The sequence below is a fragment of the Monodelphis domestica genome, chromosome 1 (assembly GCF_027887165.1).
Source record: "Monodelphis domestica isolate mMonDom1 chromosome 1, mMonDom1.pri, whole genome shotgun sequence".
NCBI lineage: Eukaryota > Metazoa > Chordata > Mammalia > Didelphimorphia > Didelphidae > Monodelphis > Monodelphis domestica.
Genome location: NC_077227.1, coordinates 665106982 through 665123144, shown reverse-complemented (window position 1 = coordinate 665123144; position 16163 = coordinate 665106982). Strand labels below are relative to the sequence as shown.

The 16163-nt window shown below is 39.9% G+C and overlaps 1 protein-coding gene across 3 annotated transcripts in view; it reads right to left on the bottom strand.

Moving 5' to 3' along the window:
• The window catches only part of THADA (THADA armadillo repeat containing), a 449835-nt gene that overhangs the window by 248535 nt on the left and 185137 nt on the right, over positions 1-16163 (bottom strand). For all 3 annotated transcript variants that reach the window (XM_056822946.1, XM_056823050.1, XM_056823006.1), the window contains 2 exons: positions 8845-8934; positions 5204-5335 (listed from right to left, as the gene is read on the bottom strand). In XM_056822946.1, the coding sequence (XP_056678924.1) occupies positions 5204-5335; positions 8845-8934 (222 nt within the window). The remainder of the gene's footprint in view (positions 1-5203; positions 5336-8844; positions 8935-16163) is intronic.

Below are 16163 nucleotides of genomic sequence, written 5' to 3'. Positions count from 1 at the left end.
GTATTTGTATTGAGTATTGAGTTGGGGTAGGAATTTAGCATCCAAAGTGATCATATTTCGCTTGATCAATGACACATGTAAAACCCAGAGGAACTGCACGTTGGCTATAGGAGGGGGTTGGGGAGGGCAGGGAAAGAACATGAATCTTGTAACCATGGAAAAATTTTCTAAATTAATTAATTAAATAAAAAAAAAAAACAAAAGTATCCTATTTCCATCAGTCATATACTGTTGCATAATGTTCACGGTGTCTTCTCTTCCCTATAATAGTGCATTTCTCTTGGATCCATGGCCCACCATAATACAGGTTAAACAGCAAGCCCTCAATAATATACTTGCTGATTGACCAATAGAGAAAAGCTAACTAGCAAGTCACAAAAATGGGAGAAGGATCTGCACGTTCCATCTTTCACACTCTCCTATGTGACTAATTCTACTATTCATCAGAATCCAATTTGTTCTTCACCCAAGGCAGCGCAGCAGCCCATCCCAGGCCAGAATGTTTCTGAGACACGGCAGAGCATCGGTTTGGTGTCCCGGCTCCCCATCTTTCCCTGATCTTTGGCCAGGAATAGAAACTCAAATCTGCCCGTGAAATTTGGGGACAAAAATAAAATCTAATTCACCGGGAAGCTGCGTGTATGTATATGCGTGGGGTATCTGCATGTAGGTCATGAACAGCAAATTGCATTATGCATAAATCCTAGGTTAAAAAAATCAAACATCATCAATTCTTGTATACTCAGATGAAGCAAATCATTGAGCCTCTCAGTATGAGTGCCAGATGCTCTCATGCAATTCCTCTTTACACATGATGCACCTCAAAGGAGCCATATCCCATAGACTACCACACATCTGCAGGCAGTTAGCTCAGCTGGTTAAACATGGTGGCTCGGGCCACAGATTCAATCACCACGGAGGCCGGTTCATTTGGCTCTGCTCCATGGTCATGGAATGTCCCTGTGAGCCTAGCCAGGAGTGTATGCTGTTGGTCAGAAAGGGGAACCAGGCTCGAGAGAGCTCAGACTTTAACCCAATATATCTCTACTATTGTGAGAGGGAAAAAAAGGCACAGATCGTGCACTAGTTATCCCTGGGTAGGTGAATGGCAGACCACTGCGGTGTCTTCGCCAAGAAAATCCCAAATGGGGTCACAAAGAGTTGGACGCAATGGAACAAGGTAAAAAATATTCTCATTTAGGAGTCTTTTATCGCGCTCTCTTCTAGGTAGATTAGGCAGATAGAGCGTGTAAAGAGCTCCTGTAATTACTCAGATTGCTCTCTCTTTTAAGAGGCTAAAAAGTTGTTATTGACTTGACAAAGGCGACTCGGCTCCCATGAATGAGCCAATGATTGCATGTGGTCAGAGCACTATCCACCGGAACCCCATCCACGGGGGCTGGTCCAGATTTTTTTTTCCTTAACAGGGACTGAAATTGTCCTGGAGACTTAACTAGCTCAGGGAACGACAGGCTCCGGCTGTTGACATCCTTTTCTGGCCATCCGGGTACAAAAAGTCACAAGGGGCTCCTGCTCCTTCCGGATGTCTGACCTGTGGACTGCCATAGGGGTCACAGAAACGGGGCTAAGCTGAATCAACAAGGTATCCTTATTGCATATCCTTCCTCTGCCTCGGCCAGATCAAGCTCCTTTTGTCCATTGTGAAACCCTCGACGAGGCTCTCGAGCCTTAAAAACCAGTCCGAGTCAGGACTTTTTTGGACAACGCTACAGGCAGGTGGCTCGTGCGCTCTCTTCTCCCTCAACAAAGAAGGCCCTCTTCTACCTCTTTTTAAAAAAATATTATTATTAAAATGCTTTTTGTGAATCCGACATCAAACCTGGCAGCTCTGTGCCTTTCGTGACTATCGGCCATGAATCATCTTCCCTCTAGATTTCCTCCACATTTCCTTCCACACGAAGAACCTCATTTTCCTATATTCTTTTGAATGTGTTTCCACATTTTTTTTGGCAAGTACAGATGATTATTTCTCTTGTGCTCATTTATTGTCCCCAGGTAGATCAAATGTTCCCAGAGGACAGGGGCTAATGTGATGAATGTTTCTTTGCTATTTCTGCTACAGTGCTCATAATAGATTACATGGGAGTCCTGCACAATGGGAACTCAATAAATCAAAGCCTGTTGACCAGGGAATCAACTGTAAGTCAGCCTTTGTCTGGACTCCACAGAACTTTTCTCAAATGGAAAGTGATCGGTGTAGTGAAAAGGGCCTGGAATTGGAGTCACTCAATTGAGGTTGAAGTTCCAAGTCTAAAAGAAACTACAGATGGGGGCAGCTGGGTAGCTTAGTGGATTGAGAACCAGGCCTAGAGACTGGAGGTCCTAGGTTCAAATCTGGCCTCAGACTCTTCCCAGCTGTGTGACTTTGGGCAAGTCACTTGACCCCCATTGCCTAGCCCTTACCACTCTTCTGCCTTGGAGCCAATACACAGTATTGACTCCAAGATGAAACGTAAGGGTTAAAAAAAAAAAAGTAACTAGAGAATCTTGGTCGTGTCATTTTCCTTATCTGCAAAATGAATGGGGTGGAGGTAGATTAGTGGATCTTTAAGACCTCTTCCAGGCTCTAAATCTTATTCTTATTAATGATGGTTATGAAGGGTCATCTTTTTACTCAAATCAATGTACTTTTATAATTAAAAATTAAAAATAGTTAAATTAATTAAAATAAAATAATAATAAAAATAAATGGTTAAATAAAATGGTTAATCATTTAAAATGGTTAAATAAAAATGGTTAAATAAAAAAATAAAAAAAATAAAGGTCAATTTTTTCAAACAAATTGAAAAAAATTCAGTGAGAAGCCAAGTTGCAATGTAGCATGTAACTCTGAAACACAGTACCCTAATGTCTGACCCCTGTCATAATAGGGCAGTGTAAATAGTGGACAGAGTGCTGGGCCTAGAGGCAGGAAGACCTGAGTTCAAATTTGACCTCAGATATTTATTAGCTATGATACCCTGGGCAAGTCATTTAACCTCTGGGCCCTCATAGGGTTGTTGTGAGGATCCAGTGAAATAATAATTGTAAAGGATTCAGGTCAGTTCTTGGCCCACAGCAAGCTCTCTGTAAATATGAACTATTGTTATTAATAATAAAATTTTCTCTTTGGAGGAGGAGGAGAGAGTTTGAGTATTCTGAATACACATAAAATAAGAATGACTACATACAGCAGGTACTTTCAATTAAGTACTAATTTCTGGCATATGGGATGCATTGGACAGTGTTTACATTTCTGGGAGATTAGTCAAAGGCCTCCATGAATTAGATTTTCTCAACATAAACTAATAGAATGTTCTCGTTCTTATCTTTGTTCCATGCCATTGTGACTGTACACACATCTTTTTCCATGCTTCTTTTTGTGATTTTACTTAGGTGGATTTTTTTTCAGTTAATAATGAAAGTACATGTTTTCAAAAGGAGAATCTCCAAGTAAGATTTGCCATTAAAATGAATCATCCGGTGCTGAGCAAGTGGGCCTCGAACATGACTCGCCCTTTGGGAAGCAGAAACCAATAAGCTGGTGAATGATTCATCCAAAGATGCGAGTACAGAGGATGCTCGTGAGGTCAGGGATGCAGCAGACACACGGTGGTGACAGCAGTCGCGTCCCTAGGATTTCATTGTTGAGTGATTTCTCATAGTCAGACCCCCAAGAGGTGGCTCCATGAAACCAGAGAAAGGATCCCGAGAAGACACGCGCCCCGTTTGGATAGTCTTAGCCTTCGGTTCCAGGCTCAGTCCAGCTTTGGTCAGCTGTGTAAACAGGAAAGTAGCGAGAGCGCTGGGGAGGGCAGATCAGGATGGTGGCCACTCTGAGACCTACTGGGAGCTTCCCCAAAGTGGGGCAAGACATCTTCATTAGCTTTAGGGGCTCACTGGTGGAATCCCACAGATATCTACCACACGGATAGGCATTATATTTTGTAAAGCCCTCAGGGAATGAAAAGAAAACCATATAGGGAATAAACACATCAAAAGAAATCCAGCCCTTTCTATTTCTCTGTCCACACGCCCTTATTTTCCTTCCTATCCATCTTTCACTCTTCTTCTAAACTTCCCTAAGAAGTAACCAGACTCTTAATTTCTCCAGAATGACCACCATTGCCATAAAAATAAGAATTTTGTTGTTGTTGTTCAGTTGTGAGACCCCATTTCTTGGCAGAGGTGCTGAAGTGGTACTTTGTCATTTCCTCCTCCAGCTCATTTTACAGAGGAGGAAACGGAGGCAAACAGGGTTTAGGGATTTGCCCAGGATCACACAGTTAGTACGTGACTGAGGTCGGACTTGAACTCGGGGCATGAGTCTTCCTGACTCTAGCCCTGGCACTCGATCCACTCTGGAATCTCACTGCTCCAAAATAAGAATAGAAACGATGACTACCGTGGCCCTCGAGACACTCCTTCCTGACTTTACAAGAAAACCTTCTGAATCTCAGCCACCTACTCACAGTCACACAGCCCGGGACAAGAACGGAGCTTTCCTGACTCCAAAGTCTGAAAGGGCTCCCCTACCACAGGATAGAAGGGACACAGCTTTGCTTATCTTGTAAAGCCTGCCCCCATCACTTCTCTTTTTGGCCTCATCTTGGGCCACTTGCCTGCCTCTTCCATAATTTACCCCACTGTGGCCATCTTTCTTTTGTATCTTTAACCCTTCCCTTCCGTCTTGGAATCATTGCTGCGTATCGGTTCCAAGGCAGGAGAGTGGTAAGGACTAGGCAATGGGGGTGGAGGGACTTTTCCAGGGTCACACAGAATCTGGGAAGCGTCTGAGGCCAGATTGGACCCCCGGATCTCCCATCTCTTGGTCCGGCTCTCCATCCACGAGCCCCCTTGCTGCCCTTGAACACCATGTTCAAGCATCACCCTTTATGTCAAGCATAACGACATCCTCCCTCTTCAGACCATGAGCATCCTCCCTCTTCAAACTGCCGGGTATCGGCCCTCGGCCTATTTCTCTATGGGATGCCCACCCTGTCTCTCAGAGAGGCAGGATCCGTTTTATTCTGACGTGGTCCTTAGCCCCTAGAACAGAGCCTGGCACACCCAGAGCCCAGAGGCAAGAAGATTTGAGTTCAAATCCAGCCTCGGACGCAGAATACAGATGGATCTGTCCCTCCTAGATCCCCATCAACGCTCTTCCCTCCTGTGAAACATTCCAGGGAGGCGTGAAGCTCACCTCCTAATGAAGGGGATGAAGGGCGCCATGCTGAGTGCCGAGGACGTGCCGTCCATCGGGGAGGGGTACAGTCTTCCTAGGATCAGCAGCAACAGATACAGGTTTGGGTAAAGCTTCCATTCATTGCTGTCACTAGAGGAAAAAAAAAGATTAGATAATGTCTAAATACAAGCTAAACCAACATGTCAGCAGAGACTGCAACGTTGGGAAGCAGTGCGCTGCCTTTTAATGCATTTTTGAGATTAAACTTTAATAAGTGGGATGCAGGCAATGATAGATTTTTAAATATTTACCCATATTTTCCCATTTTGTCTGTGGCTCTTGTGTAAATTTTCTCTCTCTCTATTTTGTGTCTATTTTGTGAATGTGCAGCTAATGCAGAAAATATGTCTTATTTGCCTTTGTATTTCCCTCAAAACCTGATGCATGCGGGACCTAAATAATTACTCAGTGACGAGTCCATGAATATATGAAATAGAGCCACTCTGGGAGAGGGGGGACGGAGCCCTGAACTGGGACTCAGAAACACTTCAGTTTGAATCCTGTCTCAGAGGCAGGGAAGCCCAAAAAATCACTTGGTCTTTCTTAACCTCAGTTTCCTCATCTGTAAAATGAGGCTGTATCACACAGGACTGTTGCGAAGGTCAAGCAGTCACTACACATTTATCAGATGCCTATTATGTGCCAGGCACTGGGCTAAGCCATGGGAACACAAAGTAAAATTTGGTCTTCATTCTTAAATCTTAAAGGGGACACACCGGGCTAATGACCCTATACAAACAAGATACATCCAGAATAAATTGGAAATAATCAACAGAGGTGGGATTTGGGGGGGGGACCTAAGTGACTCAGTGGATAGAGCTTGGGCAAGTCACTTAACCCTATTTGCCTATTCCCTCACCCTTCTGTCTAAGATACGAAGTAAGAGTTTAAAAAAACCAACAGAGGGAAGGGACTAGGATTAAGAGAGATTGGGATGGAAGGTAAGATTTTAGTCAGGGCTTAAAAGAAACTGGGGAGGATATTTTAGGGATGGGTGGAGGAGTGAGGGTAAGACTCTTGTTTCTGGAAACATTTGTAAAACACTTAGAAAACTTTAAGGCAATACATAAATGTCAGCTTTTATTATTATCATTATTTTATGTGTGACTTATAGAATTAAATTTGGGCTTACAATCCAATTCTCAAAGCTAATATTTAATGGATGTTAATTTTATTCAATCAGGATATTCTTTATTTATTATAACTTTTCCCAGGTAAAATGGTAACTGAACCTGATTCCTTGGTTCCTATGTATTTACTGAAATATAGATGCATTTTTGTTTGCTAAGGGCCAGAAGCTCTTCATTAAAAAAAACAAAACAAACAACAGTTTAGAGCATGAAAACAAATTCTAAACAAAAGCAAAACTGAACTGGTTTCCTTCTCTTCAATGGATACTGTTCCTCAAGGTCAGGTTTTGGTTGTTTTTTTTTTTCTTGCCAGGATTTGGAAACACATGACAAGTCTAACAAATATATAGTGAGGGTAGCTAGGTAGCTAGGTGGCTAGGTAGCCAAGCCCAGAGATGGGCAGACCTAGATTCAAAATTGGCTTCAGATGTTTCCCAGTTGTATGATCCTGGAAAAGTCATTTAACCCCACTGCGTAGCCCATGCTACTCTTCTGCCTTGGAATTGACACTTGGTATCAATTCTAAGAGAAGGTAAGGATTTAAAAAACAGAAAAATAATATATATGTTTATAACTTTTCTGTTATATATATATATTTATATATACATATACAGTCTTAGATGACCTTATTAAAATATTATTAATTTTTAAAATTAAATTGAATTAATAAAATATTATTAAAATAGAATATGTTATTGTGGTGACAAGAATGAGAAATTGAGGGCATGTCCATGTATTGGAGAATGGCTGAACAAATTGTAGTCTATGTTGATAGAATACTAATGTGCTAAAAGAAATGATGACTGGCTGATTTCAGAAAAAGCTGGAAAAATCTACATGAACTAGTGCTGAGAAAATAAGCAGAACCTAGAGGATGTTGTACACAGTAATAGCACTATTGTATGATGATCAATTCTGAAAGACTTGACTACTCTCAGCAATCAACGATCTGGAACTATTCTGAAGGACTTAAGACAAAGAACGCTTCCCACCTCCAGAGAAAGAACTGTTGGGGGCAGATGCAGATCAAAGCACACTAGCTTTACATCAGTGTTTTTATCATTTTATTTGGGGGTTTTGGTTTTATATGAGTATTCTCTTACAATGATCAATGTGGAAGTGGGTTTTCCGTGATAATGTATGCATGGCCCAGATCAAATTGTTTACCTTCTCTGAGTGGGGGGAGGGAAAGAGATGGTTTGGATCTTATAATTTTGGAAACTCTATGTTGAAAATTATTATTACATGTAATTGGGAAAAGAAAATATCTCTGAATTAAAAATAGAATGCATAAATGTGTCTGAGACACTGAGGGCTTAGATTGTAGTCTTTTCCATGACCCACTTGCCAGATTATGTATCTTCCTTTTGTCCAGATGGTCAGAGCTATCCTAGTTGTGAGCATAAGTGATCAGATCAGCCCACGTGCTGCTGCTAGCCAATGGTCAGTGTCTGCACTGCACAATTTGAACTTGTGAAAATTAAGAACTATAATAGCATATAGATGCGTTCTGCATTAAGCAAACTAAATATATAAAAACACAGATTTATGATTCAGAAATATTGAGGACAATTGCTTACATTAAAAACAATCCTTTGCTTACTAAAAGAGCTGACCACATAATTCTTTTAAAAAGCAAATTCTTCTATTACAATTAGAATACAAGTCTATGTTTACCTCCTCTAAAATTGACTTACAATGAAAATTTTCATTTAAAAATGGGGTAGCTATGTGGTACATTGGATATAGCACTGGGCCTAGCATCAGAAGGTCTTCAGTTCAAATTTGTCCTCAGATTACTCCTAGTTGTGTGGCCCTGGACAAGTCACTCAATCCCATTTGCCTAGTCCTTGCCCTTTGGTTTTGGAGATTTACTAAAACAGAATGTCAGGGTTTAAAAAACAAAACAAAAAAATATTTTTCATTAACATATCTTTTCCCATATAAAGCAAGGAAGCATGAAATAGCATACAATACATAGAAGCACTGATAGGGCACAGGGTAAGAAGGAACTCTGAGACATCTGGTCCAACTCCTTATTTTATAAATGAGGAAACAAAGTAATTTGACTGAGAAAATAAGTAGCAGTCCTTGGATTTTTGAACCCAGGTCCTTGGATTCCAAACTCAGTACTATGCAGTTGATATTTTTTTTAAATACTGCATGACCACCTAACGTGAAAGTCAGCTTCTGATGGTATAATATTTTCCCCAAGTGGGAGACCATTTAACAAAATAACTTTCTTCTTCCATTTCATTCCCTTCCCCACCCCACCCCCTCTTTCTCTCCCTCCCTCTCTCTCTCTCTGTCTCTGTCTCTGTCTGTCTCTCTCTCTCTCTATTTCTCTCTCTCTCTGTCTCTGTCTCTCTCTCTCTCTGTCTCTGTCTCTCTGTCTGTCTGTCTGTCTGTCTGTCTGTCTGTCTGTCTGTCTCTCTCTCTCTGTCTCTCTCCCCCCCCTTTTCTTCTTACCTTTCCACAGTATTGGCCACAAGTTCCAGTTGCTTGAGAAGGAAAGGATAAAGTGCTGGAAAACGAGAGAAAAATTCTCTCCCTGTCATTCTGTAAAGGAAACAGAATTTGGTAATTATAATCATAAGAACTCCCCTAATCAATATGATAAATCAGTCTTTAAACACACAACAAAAAAGAAGACTAAGGTCATTCCTTTGGTGATTTAACTAAACACAAGATCAGCACTCAGAGCTAATCAAAAGATAAATACTGGACATGTTAATGACTCTAAGAACTCTTAATAAGAAGAATTATATTTCAATCAAAATACTATAATCAAATGACTAGCTATAACATACAGTCTTATACTGGTTCTGCTCACTTCACTTTGCATCAGTTCATATAAGACTTCCCAGTTTTCCTAAAACCATTCTCCTCTTGGTTTCTTAAAGCACAATAGTATTCCATCACAATCATATATCACAGTTTGTTCAGTCATTCCTTAATAGGTGCATATCCCCATAATTTCCTATTCTTTGCCAACACAAAAAGAGCTGCTATAAATATTTTTGTACAAATAGGTCCTTTTCCTTTTTTCTCTGACCTCTTTAGGATGCAGACCCAGTTATTGCTGGAACAAAAGGTATGCACAATTCTTTGGGTAGAGTTCCAAATTGTTCTCTAGAATGGTTGGACTAATTCACAACTCCACCAATAATGCATTTGTATCCCCATTTTCCCACCTCTTCTCCAATATTTGTCATTTTATTTTTCTTTCATGTTAGCTAGTCTGAACAGTGGTAACTCAAAGCTGTTTTAATTTGCATTTGTAGAATCAATAGTGATTTAAAGCATTTTTTTAGTGTAACTATTAGTCTTGATTGAATGTAAGATTTTTTTTTAAACCCTTACTTTCTAAAAAAACAAAACCCTTACCATCTGTTGCATGTTTTGGTTCTAAGGCAGAAGAGTGTTAAGGGCTAGGCAAAGGGAGTTAAGTGACTAGCCCAGGGTTACACAGGGTTACACAGCTAGGAAGTGTCTGAGACCAAATTTGAACACAGAACCTTCTGTCTTCGGGCCAGGCTCTCAATCCACCGAATTACCTAGCTGCTCCATTCCTATATTTTTGTTAAGAAAAGTTCAAATGGGGGCACAACCTGTTCATCAAGATATGTTTAATAACCAATGTGATAAAAGTGTTTTTTTTTTATCAAGAATTAAAGAATATTTTCCAAAATCTTGTGCTAAACCAAGTAAAACAAGTGAGTGCAGAAAAAGAATATATTAAAAGGTTTTTATAATGTAAAAAGGTAATAAAGCTTATTAGATGTTAATTATTTTACATTGTCCTGGACAATTGGCATACCACTGTAATCAACTCGGCTTTGGAAGTTCTGCCCTATGAGCTGAACTATCCCAATTGGTGAGTGAACTCTGAAGAAAAATAAAAATGTAAAGAAATAAAGTATGATTTGTAGAAGCATGTCTTAAAGAATAAAAACAAAACCCATAACCTCTCCCCCACCATTCCAGCCCCCAAATATCACTCACAAAGATCTCAGGAACAGAAATTAAAAGAAGGAAATGCAGAGGGATATAGATAGAAAGCTGGCAAAGGTAGAATAAAAACAAGACTAAATCATCACGTGGCACACAGCAGTGACAGGGCCGCCAGCGCCCAAGGGAAAAACACACGTCTCAGCCACAGACCATAGGGCAAACACTGCCAACCTGGTCACTTGATGAAAATAAATGTTGAAAGCCAAAGCCCAGGAGGCTTTCAGTAGGTGTTTCAAATGGCAACCCAATAAACAATCTGAATCTGGCGATTCCCAATCTTCTGGCCTTTTAAAGGGCCCCCAGTCAGAGCAGCAAAACTGGCTTCAGGGTGCAGCCAGACCTTCTCTCATGGACTGATGCTGAGTGTAGAGCATGCCAGGGCTAATGAAACAGGGCTTAGGGATAAAACTGGCAGACCCTCAGAAGAAAAACAATATCCCCCAAACAGAAAGAAGCCGACAAGCGCTGGGACCAAGCAAACAAACACGTTTCAAAACAGATGATTTAAAATGCAAACTAATAAAATCAACTAATGAAAATAAGTTTGGGTTTGGCATCCTCTCAGGAAGGCAATGTGGGCTGGTTCTTAAATTCCTTTCACGAGTTTTGTTTCTGGGCTAACGCTATAGAATAAGTACCGATTCTTATTGGACCAGGGCACAAAAGAAGAGGCCCGAGTTCTCCTGGGGTTAGAATCCTACCCTCCACAGAGCATCCATGACCCTAACAATTTGGGCTGAGGTCGATGGCATCCAAACCACTCAGTTGCTATGATTCAAACTGGCAGCAGGGTAATAAAGGAGAACTTGGACCATGTTCTCTTCCCATGCTCCTCACTTAACTCTCTATCATCCTGGAATATCAGTGGGCTCTCTTGGACTTTGTCTACCCCTTGAGGGGCTGCATCCCAAATACAGAATTTCCCGAATGATTCATCTGGTGTTAGTATGAAGGAAACAGAAAGCTTTGCTCTGGAAGTCCCCCATCTGTTCTACTTTTAAATCACTGTCACATCTGAAGAATGGTCATGGAAACAAATTTCCTCTCTTATATTTGACATAGTTTTTCAGAAAGTCTCCAAAAAACTACTGAATAATGAATTATATAGAACATCAAACAAGCTATTCTTTCAGAATATCCACCACCCAGTTATCTTCTCTGGAGAAAAACTATCACAGACAATAAGATGATATTTGCTTGCCAAAGAGGTTTGCCACTGTCATAGAAGAGTTCCAACACAGAGTCCAAAAAGAAGGGTTCCCAAGGGATTTTGAGGCCCACAAGACATCTTTTTTACAGAGGACATTGTGCTGAATACATCCAATTTTGGGACACTGGAGATTGCTAAATGAGATCCATAATTTTTTTAAGGTAGTTCAAGAAATCTATACAGAAAAATCAAACTAAAAAAGGATGCTTCCTGTCCAGAATATAATACATGGTGGGTTAGACAACCTCTTGAGGTGGTCAATGAGCACATCTCAGAGAGACACTGCCAATAGATAATGAATTGGATCCTGAATAGAATAGAAGAGCCCAAGGCATACCATAATTCATACGCTCTGGGTTTTAGGGGGTAATCTTGGTATAGGTGGACTACACTCCTACTTATATGCCACCAGAATCCCTACTGATAGGGAAAATGCTTTCAATTTATAGAATATTAGTCACAATAACAACACTGACTCAAACGTGAAATATTTACTGAAAAATAAGACAAAAGCAGAACTTTTATGTATTAGAAGACAAAAGAAAGGATAATCAAAATATGATAGTCCTTCTATAAAGAAGAGGGTCAGACTTTCCTACCAGTGCATTAGTATCCAAGGAAAAAAATACTGTCCCTCTGTTAATTATTTCAAATTTATTCTAATGCTTGTAACTAATTTATATATAGTTGTTTCCATCTTGTCTCCACCATCAGACTTTCACTTCCTTGAGAGCATGAATTGTCTTTTAACTTTCTTTGTATCCCCACCTCTTAGCATAATGCTTGGCATATAGTAAGCACTTAATGCATGTTTATTGACTGACTTGCCTGACAAAGTCTGGCAACAAGCCATGTGAGTAGAGAAACTCCTGAATTGGATACCCCATGAGTCTAGAATGCCAGTCCTTATTTCCTTGATATCTTTAGGTAACATACTGAACAAAACCACTTCTCTGCTAATTGCTCCTCTAGTGGTGGTCCTCACAGAGCTCTTTATGGGCAAAGCCCATTTCTCTACTACTCTAGGCTCCTGAAGCAGCAGTGAGTTCTTTTAGCTCACAGCTACCCCTGGCAAGCCTCTGAGAAAACATTACGCTATTTCAATGACAAGCAATTACTTTAAGTGATATAGAACTGCAAAGATCTTCATATCTGCTCTGGACATCTAAGAAGTTTCTCCCTCTAAAGCTGTAACTAGTTTAGGGACATATAGTCTCTCAGTAGGTGGCTCTTATCAAACAGTGGGTTATGTTTTCTTTAATAATTTTACCGTAAAACTATGCCTCATGCACAAAAAGTACAATTCACAAAAAAATAGATGCAAAGCCTCTTTTTCTCCTTCTGTTTCTCCTGCTTCATTCACAGAGGGGAGGAAAGAGCAATATATGCAAACTCCTGAGAGGTTTTCCCTGCTCTCAGGCTGTAGGTGGCAAAAAAGGGCAATCATTCCAATTTATCACCAGACAGGATTCTGCTTTCCTCCAATCAGCTTCTTGCAACTCTGACATCATCCCACTAGATGTGAAAAAGTCAGCTTCTCCCTATAGTTGGCTCCTATCAATTTCAGTAAGCATCATCTGTCACTTTCCCGTGCCTGGCTCCTTCTGACTTCTCTTCTCAGCGCCAATGTCTATCTTTTATCTGGCCATTACTGGGGAATCTAAAGCTTCAAATCAAGTAACTGCTCATGAGTCCTCAGGATCACCCACTGCTAAACTGTGAACTATAATATCCCAAGTCCTCTGTTTTATCAAGTCTAATAATATAAGCTGACCACAAACACTTCTAGGATTTATAGTTCCTTAGACTCCTCTAAAGAATCACATGCAAATGGGCTGAAAGACCAATGCGCTGTGGTTTTCTAGTGTTCTGCTTTTGTATAAGTCCTCCAAGTACATGTATACACAAATATTCTTTTCCACCAAAATGCCTACATTAAAAAGGGAGCAGTGCCTTATTTATGTAATTACCAAAACAATGTAAACAAAAGCAACACTTAACAGGCACAAAGATATAATTAATTATAATGACCAATCTCAGCCCCAGAGAAGAGAAGAAAAATTCCACTATCATCTTCCTCTCAGCAGAGAAGGCAAGTGTGGAATGTTGTACATGATGTCACTCCTTTTAACAGCTGTTTTTGCTTGACTGTTTTTCTTTGTTACAAGGGAGAGTTCGTTGGGGATAGGAAATACATCTAGAAATAACAGTAGTGCCTAAACAAAAGACATAAATAAATAAAACTTTTTTTAAAATTTAAAACCATAAAAAATTCTGAATAAGACCCTAGTCTAGTTCCTAGTATATAGAATGCTTTATTCAACTGACTAAGGTGGCAAAGAATTATGCTAAGAGGAGGGGGAAACGTATAGACAAGATATTCCCTGAACTCACTGAATTCACAGTCTAGAGAGGGAGAGACCTATAGATACAGGTATAGCACACAATAATGTTAAATACATTCGAGTCTTGATGGTTTTGTTTGGTTATTTGTGTTTTGTTATATATTAAAGATTTTTACTTAAAACTGTGGGATTCCCACAGTGGGGATGAGAGAAGATTTCATAGAACAGGTAATATTTAACTTGAGCTTTATCTATATAACATATAATGCTATGTAACATAGCATCATTATAATATATAGCATTTAAATATATATTTATAGGGTATATGTATAGAGAAAGATTACATACATGATACATAGGAATTCAAAAGGAAAAAATGGAAGGAGAAGAGTGGGTTTTCTAAGTGTAAATAAAAGAATATGCAAAAATCTATGGGCAGGAGAACATAGGGAATGTCTAAAGGATAAAAAGTAGTTCAGATTAGCTAATACTTAGAAGTTGTCAGAAAGAAGAATGTAAGGTAAGATTTGAAAGTAGGGTAGTAGGTTATTATTGAGGGAAAGGGGATGGTTGGGCTTCAATGACAAGCAAAGGAATTTGAAATTTGAACTCAAGAAGCAAAAGGGAGTTGCCCTTTTGAGAAGAATATGACCAGCTCTATGAATGAGGAAGATTTTTTGGAAGTATATGAAAGACAAATTGTGGAGAATGAGAGAAGAGGTAGAAAGGCCTATTAGAAATCCAATATCAGGAGCAATTAGATGACACTGTGGATCGAGCCAGACTTAAAATTAGAAGACCTGGGTTCAAATGCGGCCTCGGATACTTCCTAGCTGGGTGGGTCACTTAACCCCACATTGCTAGCCTTTATTGCTCTTTTACCTTAGAACCAACACACAGTATTGATTCTATAACAGAAGGTAAGATTTTTTTTTAAAAATCCATTACTATATTCTTGGTATGGAGAACCTATTATAGGCAGGAGAAATCAATTCAAGTCAAAAAGCATTTATTGGTTGCTAGAGTCCAATTGTGCTAAACTCTAATGATACAAAGAAAAGAGAAGCAGTTCCTTACTTTGAGGAAGTCACATCTAATGGGGAAGAAAATATGGAAGCAGCTCTGCATATTGTCAAACCTGGCGTCTTTATAATAAAGTATTAAAGGTTCAGATATATAGGCAGGGAATCTATAAAGGGGTAGCTAGTTGTCTCAGTGTGTGGCTGGGCCTGGAGTCAGAAGAACTGAGTTCAAATCTCAGCCACTTGCTAGCTGTCACTCACTCTCTTGTTTGCCTTATTCCACTGGAGAAGGAAATGGCAAACCACTCCAGTATCTTTGCCAAGAAAACCCCATGGACCACAGTATGGTTTCATGAGGCCATGAAGTTAGACATGACTGAACAGCTGAACAACAAAATCTATATAGAGATAGACAGAGACAATACACACAAACACAGCAGGCTGCTGCAACAGTGGAGGTATGTAGCAAGAAGGGCCTGAACGATGGTGGCAGCTGCATCGGAGGAGAGAAGAGAGAATAAATGAAAGATGCTGGGGCCTGACATCAGATTGCAAAGGCAGGGAGAGAGAGAATTAATTAATTAATTAATTAATAAAAAATAAATAACAAAGAAAGAAAGAACAAGAGAATAAAGAGGATGATACCAAGGCTGGGAGTCTGGGTAACTGAGAGGATGGATGTGGCCTCAACAGGAATAGGGAAGTCTGGAAGGAGAGAGTTTAAAGGGAAAGATGAGTTCCTTTTGGGACATGTTGAGTTTAATATGTTTATAGGACATCCAGGTTGAGATGGATAATTAGTAGTTGGTGATGTGAGCCTGGAGGTTAGGAGAGAGAATAGGGCTTATTACAACATCTGAGAATTATTTGACATTGATGGTTAGAGTGGGATAAAAACATCCAAGAAGTATTTGCATAGAGATAATAATTGAGTAGGGGGAAGAGGGTAGCTAGGTGACTCAGCAGATAGAGCGCTGGGCCTGGATTCAAGAAGATCTGAATTCAAATCTGACCTCAGACGCTACTGCTATGTGCTAGGCAATATGCTAACAATGCTAGCCTTCAGGCGACCTGCCACTGAAGGGAAAAGAATCAGAAAGTAGGAGAGGAGGATATAAGGAAAAAAGTTGGAAATTACAAAAGACCTTAGCAAGAAAATTCATTTAAAAACCTTGAGCACAAGCAGATCAAGCATCA